This window comes from Eretmochelys imbricata, chromosome 14 (assembly GCF_965152235.1).
Source record: "Eretmochelys imbricata isolate rEreImb1 chromosome 14, rEreImb1.hap1, whole genome shotgun sequence".
NCBI classification, from domain to species: Eukaryota; Metazoa; Chordata; order Testudines; family Cheloniidae; genus Eretmochelys; species Eretmochelys imbricata.
Window position 1 is genome coordinate 55759014 of NC_135585.1, and position 27151 is coordinate 55786164.

At 59.0% G+C, this 27151-nt stretch overlaps 1 protein-coding gene across 1 annotated transcript in view; it reads right to left on the bottom strand.

Annotated features, from left to right (window-relative positions):
- LOC144275137 (major histocompatibility complex class I-related protein 1-like) overlaps positions 1 to 16798 on the bottom strand; it is a 32194-nt gene extending 15396 nt beyond the window's left edge. The window contains exons 1-2 of the mRNA XM_077834274.1: positions 16646 to 16798; positions 4031 to 4294 (exon numbers count right to left, since the gene is read on the bottom strand). Coding sequence (XP_077690400.1) covers positions 4031 to 4294; positions 16646 to 16709 — 328 coding nt within the window. The 5' untranslated portion in view covers positions 16710 to 16798. The remainder of the gene's footprint in view (positions 1 to 4030; positions 4295 to 16645) is intronic.
- Between the last annotated feature and the right edge of the window lie 10353 nt (positions 16799 to 27151).

Sequence of the window (27151 nt, forward strand, 5' to 3'; positions counted from 1 at the left end):
CCCCTGCTCCGTACTGAGCTCATCGCCACGCGAGTGCCCCCCGCCTGGCACTGCCCGAAGCGCTCCCCTGTCCGGCCCGGCTGTGGGAAACGACGGGCGCTGAGCCCATCCGCGAGGTGCTGAGGCTCCGGGGAAGCCGGACTCTCCGGTCGGACGCCCCGAGGCGTGAGCAGGCAGGGACAGCAGGACCCACTGGGGCGCTCCCGTGAGCGCTGTCACGGCCGCGTGTCCACACTCAGCACCCCCCAGCAGAGACGCCGGGGCAGGCGGAGACCTCCCGCAGGCTGCTGGCCGTCCTGCGCAAAGCAGGGAATTGTCCCACCTCTCCTGAGCAATAACCCCTGTGGGACCGTGTGCAGCCTGGCTGCACCCGAGCGGAGCCTGCCCGGGGGGCCGCCTGCACCGTGCGTCTCGGCTGGGGCTGCAGCCCCGCGTTCAGCACCGGGGATCATCGCCTCCCCCTCACGCTCAGTCTCGCTCACTGGCCCCGGGCGGCCGCCCCTCTGCTAACCGCGGTGGGGGAGATCTGTGTGTGGGAGACACCAACTGGGAACCTGCCACCCCCAGTCCTGGGGGGGCCCTCATCCCAGGGCGAGGGGTGGGAGTTTGGGAGACTCAGAGGGAGCCCCCCACCCAGGAGCCGGAGGAGAAGCAGGGGGCTGTGGGAGGGGTAGGAGGGAACTTGGGGGGGAGAACAGGGGCTGTGGGGGGGGAGCAGGGGGCTGTGCGAAGGGGTAGGAGGGAACCAGAGGGGGGAGGCAGGGGGCTGTGGGGGGAGCACAGGGCTGTGGGAGGGGTAGGAGGGAACAGGGGGGAACAGGGGCATTGCGGGGGAACAGGGGGCTGTGGGAGGGCTAGGAGGGAACTTGGGGGGGACCAGGGGGCTGTGGGGGGAGCACAGGGCTGTGGGGGGGTAGGAGGGAACCTGGGGGGGAAGGAGGGGGTGTGGGAGAGGGTAGGAGGAAACTTGGGGGGGGACCAGGGGCTGTGGGAGGGGGTAGGAGGGAACCTCAGGGGGAGCAGGAGGCTGTGGGGGGGTAGGAAGGAACCAGGGGAGAGCAGGAGGCTGTGGGTGGGGGTAGGAGGGAACCGGGGGGAGGAGCAGGGGGATGTGGGAGGGGGTAGGAGAGAATGGAGGGAGCAGGGGGGCTTTGGGAGGGGGTAGGAGAGAATTTGGGGGGGGACCAGGGGGCTGTGGGGGGAGCACGAGGCTGTGGGGGGAGGGTAGGAGGAAACGGAGGGGAGCAGGGGGCTGTGGGGGGGTAGGAGGGGGCTGTGGGAGGGAGTAGGAGGGAACTTGTGGGGGGAGCAGGGGGCTGTGGGGGGTAGGAGGGAACCTGGGGGTGGAGCAGGGGGCTGTGGGGGGGGGGTAGGAGGGAACCGGGGGGTGGAGCAGGGGGCTGTGGGGGGGGGGTAGGAGGGAACCGGGGGGTGGAGCAGGGGGCTGTGGGGGGGTAGGAGGGAACTTGGGGGGGAGCAGGGAGCTGTGGGGGGGTAGGAGGGAATGGGGAGAACAGGGAGGCTTTGGGAGGGGGTAGGAGAGAATTTGGGGGGGACCAGGGGGCTGTGGGGGGAGCAGGAGGCTGTGGGAGGGGGTAGGAGGAAACCAGGGAGGAGCAGGGGGCTGTGGAGGGGGTAGGAGGGGGCTGTGGGAGGGGGTAAGAGAGAATTTGGGGGGGGACCAGGGGGCTGTGGGGGGAGCAGGAGGCTGTGGGAGGGGGTAGGAGGGAACCTGTTGGGGGAGCAGGGGAACGGGGGGGGGGGGGAGTAGGGGGATGTGTGGGGGGGGAGCAGGGGTAAGGAGGCTGCAGTGTCACCGTCCCCGAGAGGGCGAAATGGCCGGACAGACCCGCACCCCACGGGAGTGTGTGTGTGTCAGGCCCAACTCCTGCTCCCCTCGGCTCTGAGCTGGGCGCCCGGCGGGGGGGGGGAGCGGCCCAGCGGCCCGGGTGGCGGGGCGGGGGGGCACTGCAGGAAAGGCTGAAACCCACTGAAACCCCCGTGCAGACTAACGGGCCCCTGCCAGGTACTGCTGACCGAGGGGGGGACCCTGCCCCAACACCCGCCCCGGTCCCTGCCCGGGACCTACGCCAGCTCCCTCGCCAGGCACCTCCCACCCCGACGCTGCCCCAGCCAAGCCCCCTGTCGGAGCCGGCAGCAGAGGGGCAGGTGGGGGGTGGGGCTCACTCATGGGATCCCTTCCCCCCCACCACTCACTTTGGGTCCCCTCCCTCTCTCCGGCTGGCAGTAAGTGGGGCCAAGGATCAGGCAGGAACTGCCTCTGGTGCCCCCCCCCGCCACTGTCCCACCAGCCGCAGCCCCCTCTGCAGACACCGCTGCTGGGGGAATCCTCTGCCCCTGCACATGCAGAATTCACGTCCCCCCCCACACACACACACACACACATTCAGCTGGCGAGGGGCTGCAGTGACACCCTCGGCCCAGCCAGCGGCGCCCCCCACAGCACCCCGCCCCCGGGGCCGGGTTGGGGGCTTGCGATATGGGGGTGGGACAGACAGAGCGGGACGCACGGGGCTGCTCGGGGGTCACGGACTGGGCTCAGCAGGGCTGGAGGGGGGACAGGCTGAATGGGAATGGAGGTGCAGGGCCACATGGGGACAGGGGCAGATGTGCCTCGCTGAATGGGAGAGGCTAGGGGGTCAGCTGGGGTCTGCAAGGGGGAGGCTCCCCAGCTCCCTAGTAATCCCCCACGCCCGCAAAAATCCTGATCCATACTTCTCCCAGGCACCCCCAACAACCCTCCCGGTTCACGCCCAGCAACGACCTCCCTCTCCCTCAGCTGCTCCGTTACCCCGACTCCCCCCAGCCATTCCTGCTTCTGAGGGGGGCAGGGAAACCGGTTCCGTACTTTGGTTTAAATGAATTACTCCGCGGTCTGTATCGACAGGCCTAGTGAGGAATCTAGGTGTCAAAAGACCAATTTCCTGAATCTTTGTCGTCTGTACTGTCACCGACATACTTGTGACAAGTATTCTGAACTAAATTACAACAAATAATTGAAACTGGAAGGATAACATTGGGTCATTTTGAGAAAAAAAGTGCAGCATTTTAAGAGACGGCGCGCAGAACGGGGAAGGTTTTGGTGCAGAATCCCCCGGGGCAGCGCGGCGCGGGGCAGAGCAGCACCCCCTGCTGGTGGGGAGAGCCCGAGCAGCGGCCGCTCCAGCCCTGAGCCGCCGGGAACGGGGGCAGGACTCAGGCCGGTGCCCCACGAGCGGGGAGGCGGGAGGGGGTCAATATGGGGGGAGGGGGGCAGTGGCTGGGGAGGGGGCGGCAGGGGCTGGGGAGCAGCCCCCCAGCGCAGGGTTCGGGGCGGGCGAGCAGAGCCCCCCTCTCAGCATGGGGGGGGGGCGGCGTCCTTAGGGGCAGGTCAGGCCTCACAGCAGGGACCAAGGGGCCAGACGGGCCAGGAGGGGGTTAAACCAGCCCCAGAGGGGGAGCGCTAAGGGGGCAGACATGGGGCAGGGCCCCAAAGCACCCCGGGTGGGAACAGGCAGGGAATTAGCTCTCAGGGCTGCGGTCTCGGGGGGGGGGCACCGGGGGGGGAGCTGGGGACGCTCCGGGGCGCGGACCTGGGGAGCCGGGGGGCTGGGCAGGGGCAATCCCGGCTCAGGGCAGGGCGGGCACCGGGAGGGGGGGCCACAGCAGAGACCCCCACTCCCCCGCTTGGGACGGGTCAGCAGCGCCCGGCACTGACCCCTCACGGACCCCAGCAGCGCGATCTGGGGGCCTGGCCTCCGCTCCCCCCACCCCGACCCCCCCAGCCCCCGCCCTGCCGGGCCCCTCTGTCCCCTCCCCCCACGGGTCCCCCTCCGCCGCTCCCCCCACCCCGACCCCCCCAACCCCCGCCCTGCCGGGCCCCGCTGTCCCCCCCCCGGGTCCCCCTCCTCCGCTCCCCCCACCCCGACCCCCCCAGCCCCCGCCCTGCTGGGTCCCTCTGCCCCCCCCGACCCCCGCCGGCCGAGCCCGTGTCCGGTCCGGTCCGGGGCAGGCCGGGCCCCGCACTCACCCGCGCTCTGGTTGTAGCGGCCGCGCAGGATGCCCAGGCCCGCTCGGAACCCGGCCTCCCAGCCCCGCAAGTTCTGCGTCTCCCGCTCCCAGTACTGCGCGTCCAGCTGCCGCCCCGCCCAGGCCGCGCCGGGCTGCGCTCGCCCCGTCTCGCTGCTGTAGTCCATGAAGAGCTCCCCGTCCACGTAGCCCACGATGCTGAACTCGGGCACCCCCGGGCCGGGCTGCGACACCCCCGTGTAGAAATAGCGCAGCGAGCCTGGGCCTGGGGGGGAGACGGGGGGGTCAGAGCCGCCGGCACCGGGCACCGCGGGGGGGGGGTGCCAGGGGCGGGGCCGGCCGCGGGGGGGAGAGGCGGGGCCCAGGGCGGCGGGTGGGGCGAGGGGACGGGGACGGGGCCCGGGGACGGGGCCCGGCCGCGGGAGGAGGGCGGGGGAGGGGCGGAGGGCAGGGGGTTGGGAAGGGGCGGGGAGGGCTGGACACTCCCGGGGGGGGGCAGCAGGGGAGCGGGAAGAAGGAAAGGGGTCCTGCATCAGGGCAGGAGGGCAGCAGACAGAGGAGGGGGTGTGCAGGGGGGGTAGGACTGCAGAGGGGGGAGGGGCAGGGGGAGCAGGGCTGGAGGGGGTGTGAGGGGGAGGGGAGCAGACAGAGGAGGGGGTGTGCAGGGGGGGGTAGGACTGCAGAGGGGGGAGGGGCAGGGGGAGCAGGGCTGGAGGGGGTGTGAGGGGGAGGGGAGCAGACAGAGGAGCAGTGTGCGGGGGGGTAGGCCTGCAGTGGGGGGGGCAGGGGGCACCAGGCTGGAGGGGGGGTGGGGAGGAGGATGTGGTTATGGGGCACAGGGCTGGCAGGAGGGAGAGGTTATGGGGGAGGTCAGCCATTGTGCCAGGAGGAGCCCCCAGGGGAGGGTGGAGCAGGAGGAGAAGGGGGGGGTAGGAGATGCAGGAGCTGAAGTTTGGGGGGGGATTATGGGGTGGGGGGGGCTATGGGGGGGAATGTACCCAAGCTGTGGGGGGGGCTAGGGCCCCAGCTGTGCACACAATTGATCACTGATTCACACTGCGGCTGCCCCCCAGGTCCCCCACAGGGATTGGGGCCCCTGTTGCACCAGGCACTGCACAAGCCCTGCCCCACGGAGCTCACAGGCTGATGTCCCCTCCCTGCCGTCAGGTTCACCCCACAGGCAGGGTCGGGGGGGGGGGGGGGATGAGACTCCCAGACAAAGGGTCTGGTGCTGCAGAGACCGAACCCCCGCGTCCCTTCACCCCTGTGAGTGCCCCCCCCCCCCCAAAGTCAGACACTGCTCAGGGGAGTTACACGGCTGGGGGTCAGGGCCTGGGGGTCAGGCTGATGCAGGCTTGTTTGGTCCCACTAGGTCCTGAGCGTGTCAGGGGCTCAGACCCTGCAGAGTTGCCATGTAGACCCTCCCTCCCAAAGCCCCCCCAGAGCCCCCCTCACCCGAGTAACGTTACACACGGTGTCTGCAGGATCGGGGCCCTGTTCTCTAGTCACCAGTTACAGACCAGAGCCCCCCTGCGCTGGGCGCTGGACACACGCCAGGGACAGCCCTGGCCTACATCTGAGCTGGGGGAGACCAGACAGCGCTAACCGGAGACAGAGCTCCCCCTTTTCTTCCCCTCCGCTCCTCCAGCTGCTGAGTGCCCTGGGTCCCCACCTCAGCGCCAGCCACTTGCCCTCTCGCTCCCCTTTGTTCAGAGCCTCGGGGCCCGATCCGGCGAGTGGGCTGCTGGTGCTGCTCCTCTCTGGCCGACTAGTTATCGAATCAGTGGAGCAGGCGGACTGGACCCACCGTCTCCCACCTCCTCGGTGAGGGCTCCAACCCCGTAAGAACGGCCCCATGGGGCCAGACCAAGGGTCCATATAGCCCAGTATCCCGTCTGCCAACAGTGGCCAGGGCCAGGTGCCCCAGAGGGAATGAACAGAACAGGAAATCATCGAGTGATCCATCCCCTGTCACCCATTCCCAGCTTCTGGCAAACAGGCTAGGGCCACCATCCCTGCCCATCCTGGATAATAGCCATTGATGGACCTGTCCTCCATGAATTTATCTAGTTCTTTTTTGAATCCTCTTATAGTCTTGGCCTTCACAATATCCTCTGGCAAGGAGTTCCACAGGTTGACTGTGCGTTCTGTGAAGAAATACTTTTTTGTTTGTTTTAAACCTGCTGCCTATTCATTTCATTGGGTGACCCCTAGTTCTTGTGTTATGAGAAGGAGTAAATAACACTTGATTTGTTTTCTCCACACCCATCATCATGATTTTATAGACCTCTATCATATTCCCCCTTTGTCATCTCTTCACCAAGCTGAAAAGTGCCAGTCTTATTAACCTCTCCTCTTACGGCAGCTCTTCCATACCCCATATCATTTTTGTTGCCCTTTTGTGGAACTTTTTCAACTTCCAATACATCTTTTTTGAGATGGGGCAACCACATCTGCACACAGTATTCAAGATGTGGGCATACCATGGATTTATAGAGAGGCAACATGGTATTTTCTGTTTTATTATCTATCCCTTTCTCAAGGATTCCCAACATTGTTCACTTTTTGGCTGCTGCTGCACATTGAGTGGATATTTTCAGAGAACTATCCACAATGACTCCAAGATCTCTTTCTTCAGTGGTAACAGCTAATTTAGACCCCATCATTTTATATGTATAGTTGGGATTATGTTTTCCAACGTGCATTACTCTGCATTTATCAACATTGAATTTCATCTTCCATTTTGTTGCCCAGTCCACCAGTTTTGTGAGACCCCTTTGTAACTCTTCGCAGTCTGCTTTGGACTTAACTGTATTAGGTAGTTTTGTATCATCTGCAAATTTTGCCACCTCACTGTTTACTCCCTTTTCCAAGATCATTTATGAATATGATGAATAGGACTGGTCCCAGTACAGACCCTTAAGGGATACCACTATTTACCTCTCTCCATTCTGAGAACGGACCGTTTATTCCTACCCTTTGTTTCCTCTTTCAACCAGTTACCGATCCATGAGAGGACCTTCCCTCTTATCCCATGACAGCTCACTTTGCTTAAGAGCCTTTGGTGAGGGACCTTGTCAAGGGCTTTCTGAAAGTCTAAGTACACTATATCCACTGGATCCCCCTTGTCCACATGCTTGTTGACCCCCTCAAAGAATTCTAGATGATTGGTTAGGCATGATTTCCCCTTACAAAAACCATGTTGACTCTTCCCCCAACAAACTGTGTTCATCTCTGTGTCTGAGAATTCTGTTCTTTACTATAGTTTCAACCAGTTTGCCTGGCACTGAAGTCCGGTTTACAGGCCTGTAATTACCAGGATCATCTCTGGAGCCTTTTTAAAAAATTGGCATCACATTAGCTATCCTCCAGCCATCTGGTACAAAAGCAGATTTAAATGACAGGCTACATACCACAGTTCGTCATTCTGCAATTTAATATTGGAGTTCCTACAGAACTCTGGGGTGATACCATCTGGTCCCAGTGACTTATTACTGTTTAATCAATTTGTTCCAAAACCTCCTCTAATGACACCTCAATCTGGGACAGTTCCTCAGATGGGTCACCTAAAAAGTATGGCTCAGGTTTGGGAAGGTCCTTCCCATCCTCAGCCATGAAGACCGATGCAAAAAATTCATTTAGTTTCTCCGCAGCGGCCTTATCGTCTTTGAGTGTTCCTTTAGCACCTCCATCGGCCAGGGGCCCCACTAGTTGTTTAACAGCTTCCTGCTTCTGATGAACTTCAATTTTTTTCGCTATTACTTCTTGATTCTTTGGCTAGTTGTTCTTCAAATTCTTTTTTAGCCTTCCTAATTACATTTTCACACTTCACTTACCAGAGTTTTTGCTCCTTCCCATTTTATTCAATAGGATTTAAATTCTACTTTCTAAAGGATGCCTTTTTGTCTCTCTCGGCTTCTTTTACTTTGTTGTTTAGCCAGGGTGGCACTTTTTCAGTTCTCTTACTATGGTTTTTAATTTGGGGTATACATTTAAGCCTCTATTACGGCATCTTTCAAAAGTTTCCATGCAGTTTGTAGGGATTTCACTTTTGGGACTGTACCTTTTAATTTCTGTTTAATGAGCTTCCTCATTTTTGTGTAGTTCCCCTTTCTGAAATTAAATGCCATTGTGGTGGCTGCTGTGGTGTTTTCCCTGCCACAGGGATGTTTAATTATATTATGGTCACCATTACCAAGCCGTCCAGCTCTATTCACCTCCTGGACCAGATCCTGCGCTCCACTTAGGACTAAATCAAGAATTGCCTCTGCCCTTGTAGGTTCCAGGACTAGCTGCTCCAAGAAGCTGTCATTTAAGGTGTCAAGAAACTATCTCTGCATCCTGTCCTGAGGTGACATGCACCCAGTCAGTATGGGGATAGCTGAAATCCCCATTATTGAGTTTTTAAAATTTTTTATAGCTTCTCTAATCTCCCTGCGCATTTCGCTGTCACTATCACCATCCTAGTCAGGTGGTCAGTAATCAGGGTGGATAAAAATCCGTGATTTTAAAAAATAATTTTAAAAAATCAGATGTTTTTATTTAAATCAAATTTTTTTGATAAAATGCTTTGAGGAAAACACCTAAATATACATTATACCTCAAAGATATCTCATCACGGAATAGGGATTATCAATTCTAATTCTACAGTACGAGACAATATATCCACGTCATGTTTAAGAAAAGTTTTGTAAATGAGTTTGAATAGTTCATAGATTAGGGACCCAATCTTATGGGGTTCCAGGGGCTTCTGTATAGATTTAGGTTAATCTTTCTATTTACCCAATGGGACTCAGTGCTCAGTCTAGAAGATACCATCACAGCTGCTTAGTTTTGCAGTTCTCAAACTGTGGATTTGTGTCTCCAGAGATAACATGCTTGTTAACAGCAAAAAAAAAAAAAAAAGCTTTTTAAATAAATAGAGAGGTGAGAAATAACAGACCTCAACCCTATTGTCTCTCTGCAAATTTGTGTACACAGAGTCAATCCCTTACCTGTCTCTAAAAGTGCAAAGTTTCAAAAAGTTCAATGAAGAGAAGATTGTTGGGGGCCGAATAGATCTGGACAAGGAGAAGACATCTGGAAATAAATTTGAGAAGGGAGGGACAGGCAGTAGAAACAAAAGTGAAACTGTTTGAGCAGCATATTTCAGAAGGCTTGAGGTCTTTCTGAGTGTAGCCTTCATTGATCTGAGATCTACCATACCATCCTCTCACTAGAAGGGAAAACCTGGAATGGCAGCAGGCCGTAAAAGAGACCCAGTTTGGGAATTTTAATGAAGTTCCTCTACCTGTGGGTAAGACACGCATGTGTGCAAAATGCAAACAGTGCAACAAAGAAATGCACGGCCTGGTTGCCTGAATGAAACATCATGAGAAGTGTTCCTTTCATCATCTTCAACACAGCTTCCTCCTGAGAAGGAACATATTTGAACATGCAGGATCTTCAGGTTGGTAAACTTTTTTATTTCACACTTCTTTCTTAAGGACTGCCTGTCTTCCTTCAGGACTATTCTTGAATTCTCATGGCTGAACATATATACTCTGTGGTCCCATCATTTTAGATGCAGTTGTGATAAAAAAATAAACAGCTGAAATAGGCAGATCCTCCTTTTACAATTTCACCTTTAAAGTAGTGCTGAGTGTCAGTGAGTGAGCAATGAGTAACACGAAATGAGCAATATGGTAACAATAATTAAATAACCGCATTGACTTATTTTGTTTAGGAGAATCAATCCTCAACATACAGGATTCTGAAGACTATCCACCTTCAAGATCACCATCATTTTCTAGAGTTTCAGAGTTATCTGCCAATGACAGTGTTTCAGTCACATCATGCAGGTCACATAGCCACAGTATATCACCTGTAGCAAAAAGAAAAAAAATCTCCATCATCCAGAAACCACCATGGATAAGTTTGTGATAAGAACCAGCAGATTACAAAAAGAGGTAACTGATGAAAAAATTGCCCACTTTGTTTATGCAAACAACTCTCCTTTCGGTATGACTGAGAACCCACACTTCATTAACATGGTTCAGTCATTAAGACCAGGATACAGTCCACACAGCAGAGTAGATGTCACAGGCAAATTGCTGGATAAAGTGTATGAAAGAGAAATTGAGCAGTGTGCAAAAGGTCTAGAGGGTGAAATTGTTAACCTGCGTCTTGATGGGTGGAGCAACGTCCACAATGATCCTGTTGTGTGTGCCTGTGTGACAACAGAAGAAAATGTCTTCCTTACAGAAACAACTGATACACCAGGAAATGCGCACACAGCAGAATACTGGCAAGAAGCAGGAGTAAAAGCTATAACAAACTGTGAAAAAAATTCAAATGTCCAGTATGCAGCTTGGTCATAGACAATGCTGCAAATGTATCCAAGATGAGAAGAAATTTAGAAGAGAGTGAAGAGAGTCCCAAGCTAACAACATACAGTTGCAGTGCTCATCTGATGCACCTCCTAGGCAAAGACTTTGGTGTTCCAGAAATAAAGGCTAATGTTGTTGAAATTGCAAAACACTTCCATAACAATCACTTTGCAGCAGCTGCTCTGAAAAGAGTGGGAGGAACCAAGCCAACCCTCCCACAAGACGTGCGATGGAATTCAGCAGTGGACTGTTTTGAGCACTAGATCAAGAACTGGCCTAATCTGATGACCGTTTGTGAACAAAATTGTGAAAAAATAGATGGCACCGTCACAGCTAAAGGTCTCAATGCTGGGATTAAGAGAAATGCCAAACACCTGCGGAGTAACCTGAAGCCTATTTCCATAGCCTTGAACAAAATGCAGGGAAATCGCTGTTTTATTGCTGACGCTGTTGAAATTTGGAAGAGAAATCTGCAATGACAGAGTTAAATTACAAGCGTTAAAAAAACCAAATGGGACAGGCACCATCTCCAGCTCATCTTCTTGCAAATATTCTCAATACCAGGGTCAAACCTGAACTGCTGAAGAGGAGGAGCTGGCGATGACATGGACATCCAGCAATCATCCCTCCATAATGCCAACTATAATAAACTTCAGAGCGAAGGGTGAACCGTTCAAGAAATAGATGTTCGCTGATGATGTTTTAAAGACAGTCACAGCAGTGAACTGGTGGACGTCACTGAAGCACCTGGATTCAGAGACGGCTGAAGTGATCATCTCACTTTTACCAGCAGTAGCTTCTCCTGCCGGTGTAGAAAAAATATTTTCTTCCTTTGGACTAATTCATTCCAAACAGAAATCGTTTGGAGCCTGACGAAGCAGGAAAGCTGGTTTTTCTTTTCTAGATGATGAGCAAAGAGGAAAATGAAGGTGCAGACGACTATGTTAGCTGCAGAAGCCAATATTTTAAATGTCTCATGTTGACCTGGCTGACATCGTCAATTTAATTTTGGGGTTTTTTTAAAAAAAATATTTCATTGAACTATTTTAGTTAAAAACAATTTTAACAAAAACAAACCTGATTTTAAAAAAAATCGAATGTTTAACTAAATTCAAAAATTCATATGTTTGTTTTGTTAAAATATTATATGTTTGCCATTGGAGAAAAAAATCCAGACTACATAATGTTGTTGTTTTAGTTAAATAAAACAATTTAAATGTCTGTCTGGTGATGTTCTCCTCCTAATACAGAATGGCAAGAAAATCCTCCAAATATTAATGATTAACCTGTTGAACTGGAGATATTTATGAAGTCACTGAGAGGTGAACTATCTGCTTCAATTATCTTTGGTAAATGAAATAACCAAACAAACAATCATTCATTTTCTGATATAGCTGTAAAACTCATCTGAAAAGTTTTCAAAATAAATCACTGTTTAAAAATGTATCATGTGTACCTTCTAAAAATGAAACCTACGTCTCTCTGAGTGGTGAAGAATATGTATTAAGGTTAGAACAACCAACAAGAATGCACTTTTATGCAGAACTCCATGATTAAATCGAGTCTTCCTGACTAGAGATTTAAACTACGATTTAAATCAAATCCACCCTGTTGGTAATATATCCCTAATGCTAGATTCTTATTATTCAAGTATGGAATTGCTATCCATAGGAATTCTGTGGTACAGTTTGGTTCATTTAAGATTTTTACTTCATTTGACTCAACCCTCTCTTTCCCATAGTGCCACTCCCCCACCAGCATGACCCATTCTGTCCTCCTGATATATTTTGTACCCTGGTATTACTGTGTCCCATTGACTATCCTCATTCCACCAAGTTTCTGTGATGCCTATTCTACCCATAGCCTCATTTAATACGAGGCACTCTCGTTCACCCATCTTAGTATTTAGACTTCTAGCATTGGTATATAAGCACTTTAAAAACTTGTCACTTTTTAGCGGTCTGCCATTACGGGATGTAACTGAATGGGACTCTATTTTCATTTCAGTTTCTCATCAGATCCTACCCGTATTTTGTCGTCATCTTCCATCCTCTCCTCCTTACTAGGACAGAGAATCTCCATTAATAGACCCTCCCGTAAGGGATGTCTCTGTCTGAACCACATGCTCCTCCCCACCTGTCGGCTTTCCCCAAGCCCCTAGTTTAAAAACTGCTCTACGACCTTTTTAATGTTAAGAGCCAGCAATCTGGTTCTGTTTTGGTTTCGGTGGAGCCCATCCCTCCTGTATAGGCTCCCCCTTTCCCAAAAGTTTCCCCTGTTCCTAATAAATCTAAACCCCTCCTCCCTATACCATCGTCTCATCCATCCATTGAGACCCTGCAGCTCTGCCTGTCTAACTGGCCCTGCGCAGGGAACTGGGAGCATCTTAGAGAACGGGGGCCCTGGACTTCCATCGGTTACCTAGCAGCCTAAATTTGGCCTCCAGGACCTCTCTCCTATCCTTCCCTAGGTCACTGGTACCTACACATACCACGACCACTGGCTCCTCCCCAGCACAGCACAAGTCTCTCTAGACGCCTCGAGAGATCTGCAACCTTCGCACCAGGCAGGCAAGTCACCTTGCAGTTCTCCCGGTCATCGCAAACCCAGCGATCTATGTGTCTAATGATCGAATCCCCCATAACTGTCACCTGTCACTTCCTAATAACTGGAGTTGTCTGCCCCAGAGAGGTGTCCTCAGTGTGAGAGGACACCACGGCAGCATCTGGAAGGAGGCTGTTGAGATTCGTTCTCCCCTATCCTTAATTCTCTTGACCCTCTGTCCCAGTGCAAGGCTGGCCCCACCAGCCCCCACCCCGGCTCAACCCCAACATCTGCTTCCTCCATTCCTGTCTCGCACTGCGGAGCATCTCTGGCAGAAATCTCACGGACAGGCTGACGTCCTCCATTACAGAGTCGTTCTCCCCTCCCTCACTTCTGCCATTTTCCTTCCTACACACCTCGACTTCTCCAGCCTGGCTGGATCCCCCGCCCACAGTCCCAGCTGCCTCTTCTCCACCTTCGTCTCCCCCCTCAAACCCTCCCCACCTCCTGTCCCCACTGCACTCTGCACAGGATGGATCTCTTCCCAGACAGATTTACACAATTAAACCCTCCCCTCAGCTCATCTTCCCTTCCCACCCTACAATTCCTGCCTCCTTCTCCCTCTTCGCAGAGGTAGACTTTCTCATCTGTGCTCCTCCTAACCCCATCCCATCTCCTGATCTCCTCACCGCACTCCCCTCCAGCTCTTCCCCTTCACAACACAATCACATGTTAGTGTCTTCCATCATACAGACCCTTGACTCCATTTGCCTCTCCAGCGACCGCCCCTTCTCCCTTTCATCTCTCAGCTCATTGAATGTGCCCCTGCAATTGCTGTCTGGAGTTCCTCTCCTCCACTCCCATCCTAGATCCTCCCCACTCCGGCTTCCACCCCCTGCGCTCCACGGAAATCGCTCCTGCCAAAGTCTATAATGACTCTTCCTAGCTAACTTTCACACTAGGTGCTCCATCCTCACCCACCCTGGCCTGCCAGCCGCCTCTGACACCAGTCACCAGGCTCTTCTACAAATCTTGTCTCCTCGGCTTCCTTAGCGCTGTCCTCTCCTGAGTCTCCTCCAACCCTTCTAACCACTCCTTCGCCATGTCCGCCGGAGCATCTTCCTCAGCTCCCCTCCAGCTGTCTGTGGGGCTCTGTCCTTGGTCCCCTTCTCTTCTCCCCCTACACCTTATCTCCGGGCAAAGTCATCCACAAACACAAATTCAGCTACTATCTCCATGCTAACAACTCACAGATCTGCCTTTGTACTCCAGACCTCTCGCTTTCTGTCCAAACGACCATCTTGGCCTGTCTCTGACGTCTCCTTGTGGATGTCCTGTCATCAGATCAAGCTCAGTCTGGTTAAAACAGAGTTCCCAATCTTCCCCCCACATCCTCCCTGCTACCTCTATTCTCAATCACTGGACAACACCAGCATCCTGCCTGTCCCTTAGGCCCATAACCTGGGCGTCATCTTGGACTCACACCTCTCTCCAGGTCCTCGCATCCAGGTTATGTCTAAGTCTTGCTCACTCCTTCTGCAGAGCATCTCGAAGACACGGCCCTTCCTATCCACCCCCACAGCTAAAACTCTCGTCCAGGCTCTCAGCGTCTCGCCTGCTGCAAGAGCCTTTTCTCTGGCCTTGACAAACGCAGTCTCACCCCGCTGAGGTCCATTCAGATCATGCTGAAAAGATAGTTTTTCTAGCTCGTTGATCTATGTCAGCTTTCTCTGTGCATCCCACCGCTGGCTGCTCCTCCTCCATCACATCAAACAGACATCAGCGGCCTGTCTTCAACTGGGAGGCCCTTCGCGGCCTATCGCCACCGGCTCTCATTTGCTACCGAAATGTCAACCCTCACCTCCGATCGGCCCATGATCCCAGCCTCCATCAGCCACTCGTTAAATCTGCAAACAAGCCCCTTCGTCCTGTGTCCCATGCTGCCCCTCACGCCTGCGAGGAGCTCCCCATAAACATCCGCAAAGCTACCTCGTTACCCTCCAAACCCTCCTCAGCGCTCCCCTCTGCCAGGGTGCCTCAAAACCAGACAACGGTGAGGCCACTGGTGCCTCGAGCCCACAGCCGGCCAGTGCTGTCTCCTCATTCCCTAGTAGCTCCCCATTGGTCTATAGTCATCTCTCGTCTCATACGCAGCCGGGACAGTCTCTGTGTTCTGTGTCTGTACAGCACCCGGCACATCAGGGGCCTCGACCATGACTGAGGTTCCCAGCACAAGACAATCACAAATAATGAGGACGATGATAGCAGGGCAGGGAGCTTTACTTTTAAATTGGCTTATTTTTCCCCATTAGAAAGGCCCGTTCTATGGACCCTGTGCAGTCAAATAACGCTCTCCCGCCCACCAAGCTACTGCCCCTCGTTGGGGATAGTTTTCTTGTGTCGTCAGGAGAGCTCTCTCCCGGCAACACAGAGCGGCTACACCGCGTGCCCCACAGCAGCATGGCTGAGCCGCTGTGAGGTGTGCCATGTAAACACGGCCTCAGTGAGCAGGGCCTGGCCAGGCACGGAGGGGAGTTGGCGCTGGATTCAACGTCATTAAAAAAGGCAGAACACTCTGATCTTCATTCGGTCCGTCTCTGTGCACACACCCAGCCCTACCGGCCCCAGGCCAACGCTCTGAGCAGCTGGAGTTACACCAGTCCTGGGGGCGACCCAGGGGACCTCCTGTCTCTTGCCTCCAGGGGCACCGAATGCCAGGACCCCCCACTTCCATTCCTGGACCCTAATGTGACTCAGCCCCGTGGGGCCAGGCTGTACTGGGGCCGAACCCTGTTTACCTCAAACCAAGCCTGTCACTGAAGTGGTGCGAGGGCAACCATGCGCCTGAAACCACTTCAGACAAAGCCCCAAACCCACCCCGCAGCCTCACCCAGCTGGCTACGGGCTCCCGAGCTCCCCGGGGTCTGAGCTGCTGCCGCCCGGGGAACTCTGGGGCCAGGCTCGGGCCACGGGAGAGTCACGTCCATGCCAGGAAAAGCAGGACCTGCCCCTGCCCCTCTCCCCACACACCCCATGGGGATCCCGAAGCTCCTCCCCAGCAATCCCGGGAGATCCCCACAGCACCAATGTTCGGTGCTTTGCAACGGGCGCTCACCCCCAAACTGAGCCCCGCTTAACGCCATTAAAGGTCGGGGAGTCCAAAGAGCCTCTCTCCCCCCCCGTAACTCTTGTTGGGGGGGGCTGAAGTTACTCCCTGTGACTAGGGGCCTGGGCTCTGCAGACAGGGATCGTGGGAAAGCCCCATCCTCTCCCGAGCTGCCGGACACACGCAGCCTGGGCAGCGCCGGGCACGGGGGATCCCCCACAGCCCCGGGGCAGGGCGGGCAGCGGGGACCTGCCAGACCCCAGACACTTTTCAACGCACCCCGAAGTCCTGTTCGTTACTGATCGGCGTGAGCGTTACCATAGGGCCGGGATGGTCTCTGGAGTCTGGACCTTGACCAAACAGAACTGACCTCCCCCCGCCCGTGAGCCCCTCGGGCTGATCGGGGTGCGCAGCGCCGAGCACAACGGGGCCACGAGCCTGGCTGGGCGCTAACACGCGACATGCCAAGAACCAGCCCCTGCCGGGGGGCATCCCAGCCCGGCACCGACCGGACCCCCCGCTCCGGTCCGCTCCGGTCCGCGCGCAGACCCCGCACGGCTGGCACCCCCCGTGTCCGGGCGGACCCCCCCGTACTCACTGGAGTAGCCCCCCTGGATGGCCGCAGCCCCCAGCAGCGCCAGCAGGCGCAGCGCCGTCGCCATCGTGTCCCGCACCGAGCCCCGCACCGCGTCCCGCACCGAGTCTCGCCGCCAGCTGAGCCCCGCCGCCCGCAGCCCGCTACTTATACCGCGCGCCGCCCGCCCGCCCGGATTGGCCGAGCGGGGAACGTCCCGCCAATAGCGACGCGCAGGCCCGGTGCCGTCATCGGTCGCTGGGCAGAACCGGCCCGGGCAGGTTGGAGTTGGGAAAGCGAAAGTCTGAGCCGCGATGAGCGCAGAGGGGAACCCCGGGCGGCGCCCCGCCCCCGCCCCTGAGGCCCCGCCCACTGGCTCGTGAACCTTGGGCAGCGCCCCGCCCCCACCCTAGGCCCCGCCCACTGGGGGGGACACCCCCTCTTTGCCTTTCCCAGTCTTTCCCAGTCATCAGGGCACGACTTCAAACTTTTCTCCACAACGGCAAGGGCTGGAAACGTCCCTTTGAGTGACGAAGGCTGAGAGTCTCACCCGCTCACGTGACTCCAGGAGCTGGGGCTTGAAGAAAACACCAAAGATAGCGAGACTCACAAAATCAGGGGGTAGCCATGTCAGTCTGTACCCACAAAAACTACGAGGAGTCTGGTGGCACCTTAAAGACTAACCGATTTATCTGGGCAGAAGCTTTCGTGGGTAAAAACCCACTTCTTCAGATGCGTGGAGTGAACATGACAGATACAGGCATAAATATCTGCTGGCACATGAAGGGAAGGGAGTTACCCTGCAAGTGGAGAACCAGCGTTGACAGGGCCAGTTCGGTCAGGGTGGACGTGGTCCACTCCCAATCACTGATGGGGAGGGGTCGATACCCAGAGAGGGGGAAATTGCTTTTGCAGTGAGCCAGCCACGCCCAGGCCCTGTTCCAGCCCAAACTGATGGCGTTACGTTTACAAATGAATTGCAGCCCTGCAGTTTCTCTTTGAAGTCTGGTTCTGAAGTTTTTCTCTTGAAGGATGGCTGCTTTTCAGTCTGTTACTGAGGGTCCGGGGACACACTCGGTAACACGCACCCCAGAGTCACGAGAGGGGGCAGCTCTGGCAGTGGGACGCTGGCAGCCGCCTGGGAACAGCCAGGGCCCGGCCTCAGCCTTGCTAAGGTGGCTGGGCGGGAGTCTGGCCCAGCTGAGAACGTGGCCCCAGGGCTTTAGTTACCAGAACAGCAATTAACTAACAAGCAATTAATTCCCTGCCCACCGCCAGAGCTGCCTCTAGGGATTTATTTCTCCTTTCAATTTATTCTACGGCCAGGCGGCACCATTGGCTCATCTCATCCGACCTCCTCAGCACCCGGGCCGGAGAACTTCCAGGTACCTCGGTCTGGAGCCCGAGAACGTGCCTGTCACACTGGGAACTTCAGGCACTTTATTAACGGGACGAATTAAACACACACACACACACCCACCCCGCCCCGTTGCGCTGAGTGACAACACAACAATCCCTAGTGCGTCTACAGCATCACTGCCCCCACTTCATGGGTGGGGAGAGGCACAGAGAGGAAAGTGACGGATTCGCTGTGTGACAACAGCAAAGATGGGAACAAAATCCAGGAGTCCTGGCTTCCAGCCCCCTGCTCTAACCATCAGACCCCACCCCACTGCCCTTCCCAGAGCCAGGGAGAGAACCCAGGAGTCCTGGCTTCCAGCCCCCCCTGCTCTAACCATCAGACCCCACCCCACTGCCCTTCCCAGAGCCAGGAATAGAACCCAGGAGTCCTGGCTTCCAGCCCCCCTGCTCTAACCACCAGACCCCACCCCACTGCCCTTCCCAGAGCCGGGGAGAGAACCCAGGAGTCCTGGCTTCCAGCCCCCTGCTCTAACCATCAGACCCCACCCCACTGCCCTTCCCAGAGCCGGGGAGAGAACCCAGGTGTCCTGGCTCCCAGCCCCCCCTGCTCTAACCACCAGACCCCACCCCACTGCCCTTCCCAGAGCCGGGGAGAGAACCCAGGAGTCCTGGCTTCCAGCCCCCTGCTCTAACCATCAGACCCCACCCCACTGCCCTTCCCAGAGCCGGGGAGAGAACCCAGGAGTCCTGGCTCCCAGCCCCCCCTGCTCTAACCACCAGACCCCACCCCACTGCCCTTCCCAGAGCCAGGAATAGAACCCAGGAGTCCTGGCTTCCAGCCCCCTGCTCTAACCATCAGACCCCACCCCACTGCCCTTCCCAGAGCCGGGGAGAGAACCCAGGTGTCCTGGCTCCCAGCCCCCCCTGCTCTAACCACCAGACCCCACCCCACTGCCCTTCCCAGAGCCAGGAATAGAACCCAGGAGTCCTGGCTTCCAGCCCCCCTGCTCTAACCATCAGACCCCACCCCACTGCCCTTCCCAGAGCCAGGGAGAGAACCCAGGTGTCCTGGCTCCCAGCCCCCCCTGCTCTAACCACCAGACCCCACCCCACTGCCCTTCCCAGAGCCAGGAATAGAACCCAGGAGTCCTGGCTTCCAGCCCCCCCTGCTCTAACCATCAGACCCCACCCCACTGCCCTTCCCAGAGCCGGGGAGAGAACCCAGGTGTCCTGGCTCCCAGCCCCCCCTGCTCTAACCACCAGACCCCACCCCACTGCCCTTCCCAGAGCCAGGAATAGAACCCAGGAGTCCTGGCTTCCAGCCCCCCTGCTCTAACCATCAGACCCCACCCCACTGCCCTTCCCAGAGCCGGGGAGAGAACCCAGGTGTCCTGGCTCCCAGCCCCCCCTGCTCTAACCACCAGACCCCACCCCACTGCCCTTCCCAGAGCCAGGAATAGAACCCAGGAGTCCTGGCTTCCAGCCCCCCTGCTCTAACCATCAGACCCCACCCCACTGCCCTTCCCAGAGCCGGGGAGAGAACCCAGGTGTCCTGGCTCCCAGCCCCCCCTGCTCTAACCACCAGACCCCACCCCACTGCCCTTCCCAGAGCCAGGAATAGAACCCAGGAGTCCTGGCTTCCAGCCCCCCCTGCTCTAACCATCAGACCCCACCCCACTGCCCTTCCCAGAGCCAGGAATAGAACCCAGGAGTCCTGGCTTCCAGCCCCCCTGCTCTAACCATCAGACCCCACCCCACTGCCCTTCCCAGAGCCGGGGAGAGAACCCAGGTGTCCTGGCTCCCAGCCCCCCCTGCTCTAACCACCAGACCCCACCCCACTGCCCTTCCCAGAGCCAGGAATAGAACCCAGGAGTCCTGGCTTCCAGCCCCCCTGCTCTAACCATCAGACCCCACCCCACTGCCCTTCCCAGAGCCAGGGAGAGAACCCAGGTGTCCTGGCTCCCAGCCCCCCCTGCTCTAACCACCAGACCCCACCCCACTGCCCTTCCCAGAGCCAGGAATAGAACCCAGGAGTCCTGGCTTCCAGCCCCCCCTGCTCTAACCATCAGACCCCACCCCACTGCCCTTCCCAGAGCCAGGAATAGAACCCAGGAGTCCTGGCTTCCAGCCCCCCTGCTCTAACCATCAGACCCCACCCCACTGCCCTTCCCAGAGCCGGGGAGAGAACCCAGGTGTCCTGGCTCCCAGCCCCCCCTGCTCTAACCACCAGACCCCACCCCACTGCCCTTCCCAGAGCCAGGAATAGAACCCAAGAGTCCTGGCTTCCAGGCCCCCCCTGCTCTAACCATCAGACCCCACCCCACTGCCCTTCCCAGAGCCAGGAATAGAACCCAGGAGTCCTGGCTTCCAGCCCCCCTGCTCTAACCATCAGACCCCACCCCACTGCCCTTCCCAGAGCCAGGAATAGAACCCAGGAGTCCTGGCTCCCAGCCTCCCCCCTCCCCCCCCGCCGCTCTGAGCACAGGCGGATAACAATGACCTAACCCCTGGGTTTTCTTTGTCTTTACAAGCACTGGGCTGTTTACATCATTTCTGGGAACTATTCTGGGCCAGTCTCCGCGCTCTGGGCCGTGTGAAGTTTGCCCCGGGCTGCAGCACCGTCACTGTGGGCATTGGGAGCGTTGGGGATTGGATCTGGCCCTGGGCCGGTCTCTCCTGGGCTGGGGAGCCAGGCTAAGGGGAGCCGCCCCCAGCTGGGACCTCACCCCACTCAGGCAGGTCAGGGGGGGCGTTCACAGAGACCGAGCCCCAATGCAGCTTCCTGTTTCCCGGCTCCCAGTGCTGTCGGTGGATCCCCCACTTGCTTTCGGTTTCTGCTGTATTACAGTTTGGACAGAGACCAGCATTGCCCCCCCGCCCCCCGCCATGCATGCCTCTCGCCCCCCCCCGCCATGCATGCCTCTCGCCCCCCCCGCCATGCACGCCTCTCGCTCCCCACGGTCCCACTCAGAGCCTCCCCCACACTGGCTGGGGTGACGGTCTCTCACAAGCCCAGTGACTCCCACGCTATCTGTCTCCCGGGGGTGGCTCTGAGTTGCTGGCGTTGACTCTACACCCAGGACATTTCTGGCCCCCTCCTGGGCCAGGCAGCCATTCCGTGTGTCCGACGTGCGTGAGTGAGCACAAGATGGCCGCCCCGATGGGACTCCCCCTTTCGTCTGACGATCGCGCCAATCCGTCTGTGCCGGGCTGTGGATTAGTGGCCCGGGGCCGTGGGGCAGCCGCCCCAGTGCCATTACAGAGACTTGCCCTACGGCCCTGTCACGGGGTCCCCGGGCGATGCTCGGGAACTGCTCCCCACAAAGCCGGGCAGGCCTCTGGGGGAGCCTCCGCTCTCGGCGCCGACTGTCCCCAGGGCAAGACGCTGCCCCAGCTTCCCCCTTCCCGGGTCTGACCTCGGCGCATTCAGCCTCCTCTGCCCCTCCGTGCGCTTCCCACAGCGAGTCCGCCCAGGCGGGGTCCTGGGGAAGCCAGAGGGTCCTGCCCCCCAACTCCGCAGTCAGACGTGACTCTCAGCCAGCCAGTAAAACAGAGGTTTATTAGACGACAGGAACATGGTCTAAAACAGAGCTTGTAGGTGCAGAGAACAGGACCCCTCAGCCGGGTCCATTTTGGGGGGCAGTGAGCCAGACAACCCCGTCTGCCCTTCATTCCATGTCCCCAGCCAGCCCCAAACTGAAACTCCCCCCAGCCCCCTCTCCTCTGGGCTTTGTCCCTTTCCCGGGCCCGGAGGCCACCTGTTCTCTCTGTTCCCCAACCCCTCTAGCTGGCACCTTGCCGGGGAGGGCCCAGGCCATCAGTGGCCAGGAGACGGGGTGTCGGCCAGTCTCTGTGCAGACACCATCCCACTGGCCCTCTAGGGCTCTGCCACCATCCCACCCCCTTAGTGCACCCCCTAGACCAGGGGTCGGCAGCCGTTCAGAAGCGGTGAGCCAAGTCTTCGTTTATTCGCTATAATTGAAGGTGTCGCGTGCCGGTCATACATTTTAACGTTTTTTAGAAGGTCTCTCTCGATAAGTCGATATATTATAGAACTAAACTATTGTCATATGTAAACAAGGGTTTCAAAATGTTTAAGAAGCTTCAATTAAAATTAAATTAAAATGCTGATCTTACACCGCCGGCCCACTCAGCCCTCTGCCAGCCTGGGCTTCCGTTCACCTAGGCCGGCAGTGGGCTGAGCGGGGCCGGTGGCTGGGACCCCAGACTGGCAAGGGGCAGGCAGCCAGAACCCCAGACCAGCAGTGGGCTGAGCGGGGCTGGCGGCCGGGACCCCAGACCGGTAGCGGGCTGAGCGGGGCCGGCGGCCGGGACCCCAGACCGGCAGTGGGCTGAGCGGGGCCGGCAGCCAGAACCCCAGACCAGCAGTGGGCTGAGCGGGGCCGGCGGCCGGGACCCCAGACCGGCAGTGGGCTGAGCGGGGCCGGCAGCCAGAACCCCAGACCAGCAGTGGGCTGAGCGGGGCCAGCGGCCGGGACCCCAGACCGGCAGTGGGCTGAGCGGGGCCGGCGGCCAGAACCCCAGACCAGCAGTGGGCTGAGCGGGGCTGGCGGCCGGGACCCCAGACCGGTAGTGGGCTGAGCGGGGCCAGCGGCCGGGACCCCAGACCAGCAGTGGGCTGAGCGGGGCCAGTGGCTGGGACCCCAGACTGGCAAGGGGCAGGCAGCCAGAACCCCAGACCAGCAGTGGGCTGAGCGGGGCTGGCGGCCGGGACCCCAGACCGGTAGCGGGCTGAGCGGGGCCGGCGGCCGGGACCCCAGACCGGCAGTGGGCTGAGCGGGGCCGGCAGCCAGAACCCCAGACCAGCAGTGGGCTGAGCGGGGCTGGCGGCCGGGACCCCAGACCGGCAGTGGGCTGAGCGGGGCCGGCGGCCGGGACCCCAGACCGGCAGTGGGCTGAGCGGGGCCGGCAGCCAGAACCCCAGACCAGCAGTGGGCTGAGCGGGGCCGGCGGCCGGGACCCCAGACCGGCAGTGGGCTGAGCGGGGCCGGCGGCCAGAACCCCAGACCAGCAGTGGGCTGAGCGGGGCTGGCGGCCGGGACCCCAGACCGGTAGCGGGCTGAGCGGGGCCGGCGGCCGGGACCCCAGACCGGCAGTGGGCTGAGCGGGGCCAGCGGCCGGGACCCCAGACCGGCAGTGGGCTGAGCGGGGCCTGCGGCCGGGACCCCAGACCGGCAGTGGGCTGAGCGGGGCCGGCGGCCGGGACCCCAGACCGGCAGTGGGCTGAGCGGGGCCGGCGGCCGGGACCCCAGACCGGCAGTGGGCTGAGTGGGGCCGGCGGCCGGGACCCCAGACCGGCAGTGGGCTAAGCGGGGCCGGCGGCCGGGACCCCAGACCGGTAGTGGGCTGAGCAGGGCTGGTGGCCGGGACCCCAGACCGGTAGTGGGCTGAGCGGGGCCAGCGGCCGGGACCCCAGACCAGCAGTGGGCTGAGCGGGGCCGGTGGCTGGGACCCCAGACTGGCAAGGGGCCGGCAGCCAGAACCCCAGACCAGCAGTGGGCTGAGCGGGGCCGGCGGCCGGGACCCCAGACCAGCAGTGGGCTGAGCGGCTCAGCCCCCTGCCATTCAGCCCGCTGCCAGTTTGGGGTTCCAGGAGCTTGAATGAGGGAGCGGGCTCAGGGTTGGGGCAGGAGGTTTGGGCGTGGAGCACTTACCTGGGCAGCTCCCATTTGGTGCGAGGGGTGCAGGTGGGAATGTGTGTGGGGGTGTGTGCAGGAGTTCCTGTTTGGTGCTCAGGGTGGGGGTGGGGATGTGGGGGGTGCAAGAGTCAGGGCATGGGGTGTGGGGGGGCTGGGGATGCATGGGAGGTGTAGGAGTCAGGGCAGGGGGCTGGGGGGGCTGGGTATGTGTGGGGAGTGCCGGAGTCAGGGCTGGGGTTATGGGGGGGGTGCAGGGGTCAGGGCACAAGGCTGGGGTGTGGGGGGGTGCAGGGGTCAGGGCAGAGGGCTGGGTGTGTGTGAGGGGGGTGCAGGGGTCAGAGCAGGGGGCTGGGTATGTGTGGGGGGTGCCAGAGTCAGGGCTGTGGTTGTGGGGGGGGTTGCAGGGGCCAGGGCACAGGTCTGGGGTGTGTGTGGGGATGTAAGGGTCAGGGCAGAGGGCGGGGGGGGGTTCAGGGGTCAGGGCAGAGGGCTGGGGGTGTGTGAGGGGGGGTGCAGGGGTCAGGGCAAAGGGCTGTGGGGGTGGGGGGGTTCAGGGTCAGGGCAGAGGGCTGGGGGGGTTCAGAAGTCAGGGCAGGGGGCTGGGTATGTGTGGGGGTGCCGGAGTCAGGGCTGTGGTTGTGGGGGGGTTGCAGGGGTCAGGGCACAGGGCTGGGGCGTGTGGGGGGATGTAAGGGTCAGGGCAGAGGGCTGTGGGGGTGGGGGTTTTAGGGTCAGGGCAGAGGGCTGTGGGGGTGGGGGTTTTAGGGTCAGGGCAGAGGGCTGGGGGGGTGCAGGGTTCAGGGCAGAGGGCTGGGGGTGTGTGAGGGGGTGCAGGGCTCAGGGCAGAGGGCTGGGGGTGTGGGCTGGGGTTGTGGGGGTGCTCCCAGCCCCCTGCTCAGAGCGGCTCACGGCAGGGGGCCGGAGGGGATATGCCCTGATTCCACCCCTTTCCCCAAGGTCCCCGGAGCAGAGAACTCCCTCTCCGTAGCAAGGGCCGCCAGCTGATCGGCCGCAGGGAGGGAGAGGCGGAAGGGCAGGAACCCCGCACGATGGGGGAAGAGATGTGGGGGGGGAGCTCGCCTGCCCTCCAAGGAGCACGCGGGGGGCGGGGGGCGGAGAAGACCGGGCCGAGCCAGGCAGGATTTTTAGTGGCACGGTGCCGGCTGCCCGGATCCCGCAGGCAGCAGCGTGCCATTCAGAATTGGCTCGCGTGCCGTGTTTGGCCCACATGCCATAGCTTGCCGACCCCTGCTCTAGAGACGTAAGAACTGCCTAGGGGAAACTGAGGCACCCCTACAGTATTCAGAGGAGACATTAAGAACAGTCCCGCTCCGTCACAGGCCCACCTTTTCACAATGGCCTCCACAGCTGGACGCTTACATTTTTAGGTGCCCAGCTGGAGACACCCGGGCCCTGACTCTCGAGGTGCGGCACACCCCTGGCTCCCTGGGATTTCCCCCAGCATTGCGGGTGCCTAGCACCCCGCAACATCAGCCTCAGGGGCCTCAAATTGGGCACCCAGAATAGGAGGCACCCAGAATTAGGGGCCACTTTTGAGAGTGTGGCCTTAAACCCCTCACCCCAGGGGCCTCCCAGCACAGAAAGGGGCTCAGCGCCCCCCACCCCATTCTCCAGGGTTCACCCCCCCCACCACTGGGGACCTAGGAGGGGGGTGAAGCACTGGAATGGGTTCCCTAGGGAGGTGGGGGAATCTCCGTCCTTAGAGGTTTTTAAGGTCAGGCTTGACAAAGCCCTGGCTGGGATGATTTTATTTGGGGTGGGTCCTGCTTTGAGCAGGGGGTTGGACTCGATGACCTCCTGAGGTCCCTTCCCACCCGGATCGTCTATGATTCTATCATCTCGTCTCCCTCCCCCTGCTCCAGAGGCTCAAAGCTCAGGGGACGGGACGTGTCCGGGTGGGTTTCTTTGGGAAGCTGGAGTAGGAAAAAACCCTCCCTGAGGCCGAGACGTGGGCTAGAGGGGGCGGTGGATCCAGGACAGTCCCAGGTTCCCCCAGCCAGGCCAGTAATTTACGGTTACCAAGCTGGGAAAGCGGGCTCCCTGCCGGCCTCTGAGCCATGCTGGGGTGGGGCTGTGATCAGAGAGACCCTCAGAGCAATGCAGACAGCACCAGAGCCCTCCAGAGAGGGGGTGTCCTGTATTCCCGGCCCCCTGTCCACAGAGTGAGCTCCTCGCACTGTGGGGTTCATTGCTTTTCTGCCATTTATGTAGTTCCCGTCACCCCCAAGGGCCTCACAGACAATGCACAGCACCTGCAGCCCCATGGAGATGCAGCCAGCTCTGGGGAAGAGCGCATCGGCCAGACACACGGGGAAATGTCAGCCAAGGTCTGTGGGGCAAACCCCTGCTCTAATGGAAAGTGCCCCATGAGGCCTTTATTCTACACCCATTGGACAGGCCTCAGGGTTTAAGGGCTCCCCCAAGCCCCCCACCTGCACGTGATGACCTGCCAGGAGCTCAGTCCAAGGGGGAGGTAGCAGGGATTCTCCCCTGCAGTTCCAGTGTGTCACCCTGATACTCACAGCCCCAAATCGTCCCCTGGCTGCTGCGAATACACAGCACTGCCTGACCCCAGCAGGGGCCCAGCACCCATTTAAACAGACGGCCCTTTCTTCAGCGCGCCTGTCTCTCCCCGTCTCTGCGGGGCTGTTACTGGGAGTCCAGCAGTAAAGATACAGGCTGAGCCGGGGGGATTTCATTCTATGTCCTCTCTCTGGCTCACCCTGCCGGGCCTTTTCTCCGCCGGTCTGGGTTCAGGTCCCCCTTCCCCTTTAATGCAGTGGGGAGAACATGTCTGTCTCTGGGTGGGGGATCCTGTCCCCCATTCTCCAGGGGATCACTTTGGGTTTATGGGGAACTTTAGCCTGGGCACCAAACTGAACCCCTCTGGTCCCCGCTCAGCTGCTCTCTTTGCTCCTGGCCTCCCCATGCCCAGCCAGGTGGGGTTCTCCCCTGGGTGCTGTTAAATGTCCCGGGACCAGCACGGCTGCAACACTGCACACATCAGCGATCCGTCCCCGTCCCACGGCCAGGTCCCCGCGCGCCCAGGGGACAGAGCTTCCCAGGCTGGGTCACACACTCATGTTCCCAGCCAGGGGATTTCCTCTCCCTGCCACCCCTGGATCCCAGCACCCCCCAGCTGCGGCTGAGGTTGTGCTGAGCTTGCAGGGCCCCCGTAGCCCAGGGCGGGGACAGTTCTGCCTCCTCACAAGATTTCCCAGAAGCGGCAGCGTCCGACTCACTGGGGCTGGAATTAAACGGTGCAGCGTTTCCTTGTTGGCTGCCAGCGCGGGGCGTTCCCTGCAGCCGGCCAAAGAGCTCACCTGGCAACTGGGCCGGAGCGGGGCACAGGCAGGCCGCAGGGCTGGGGCTGAACGGCCGGCCGGGCCGGTCCCAAGGGGAATTTGCAAAGTGACCCAGCCCTGCCCTAATCGGTTCCACACTGCACCTGAGACATGCAGCATCCGTCTCCCTGCTGGGGTTACTG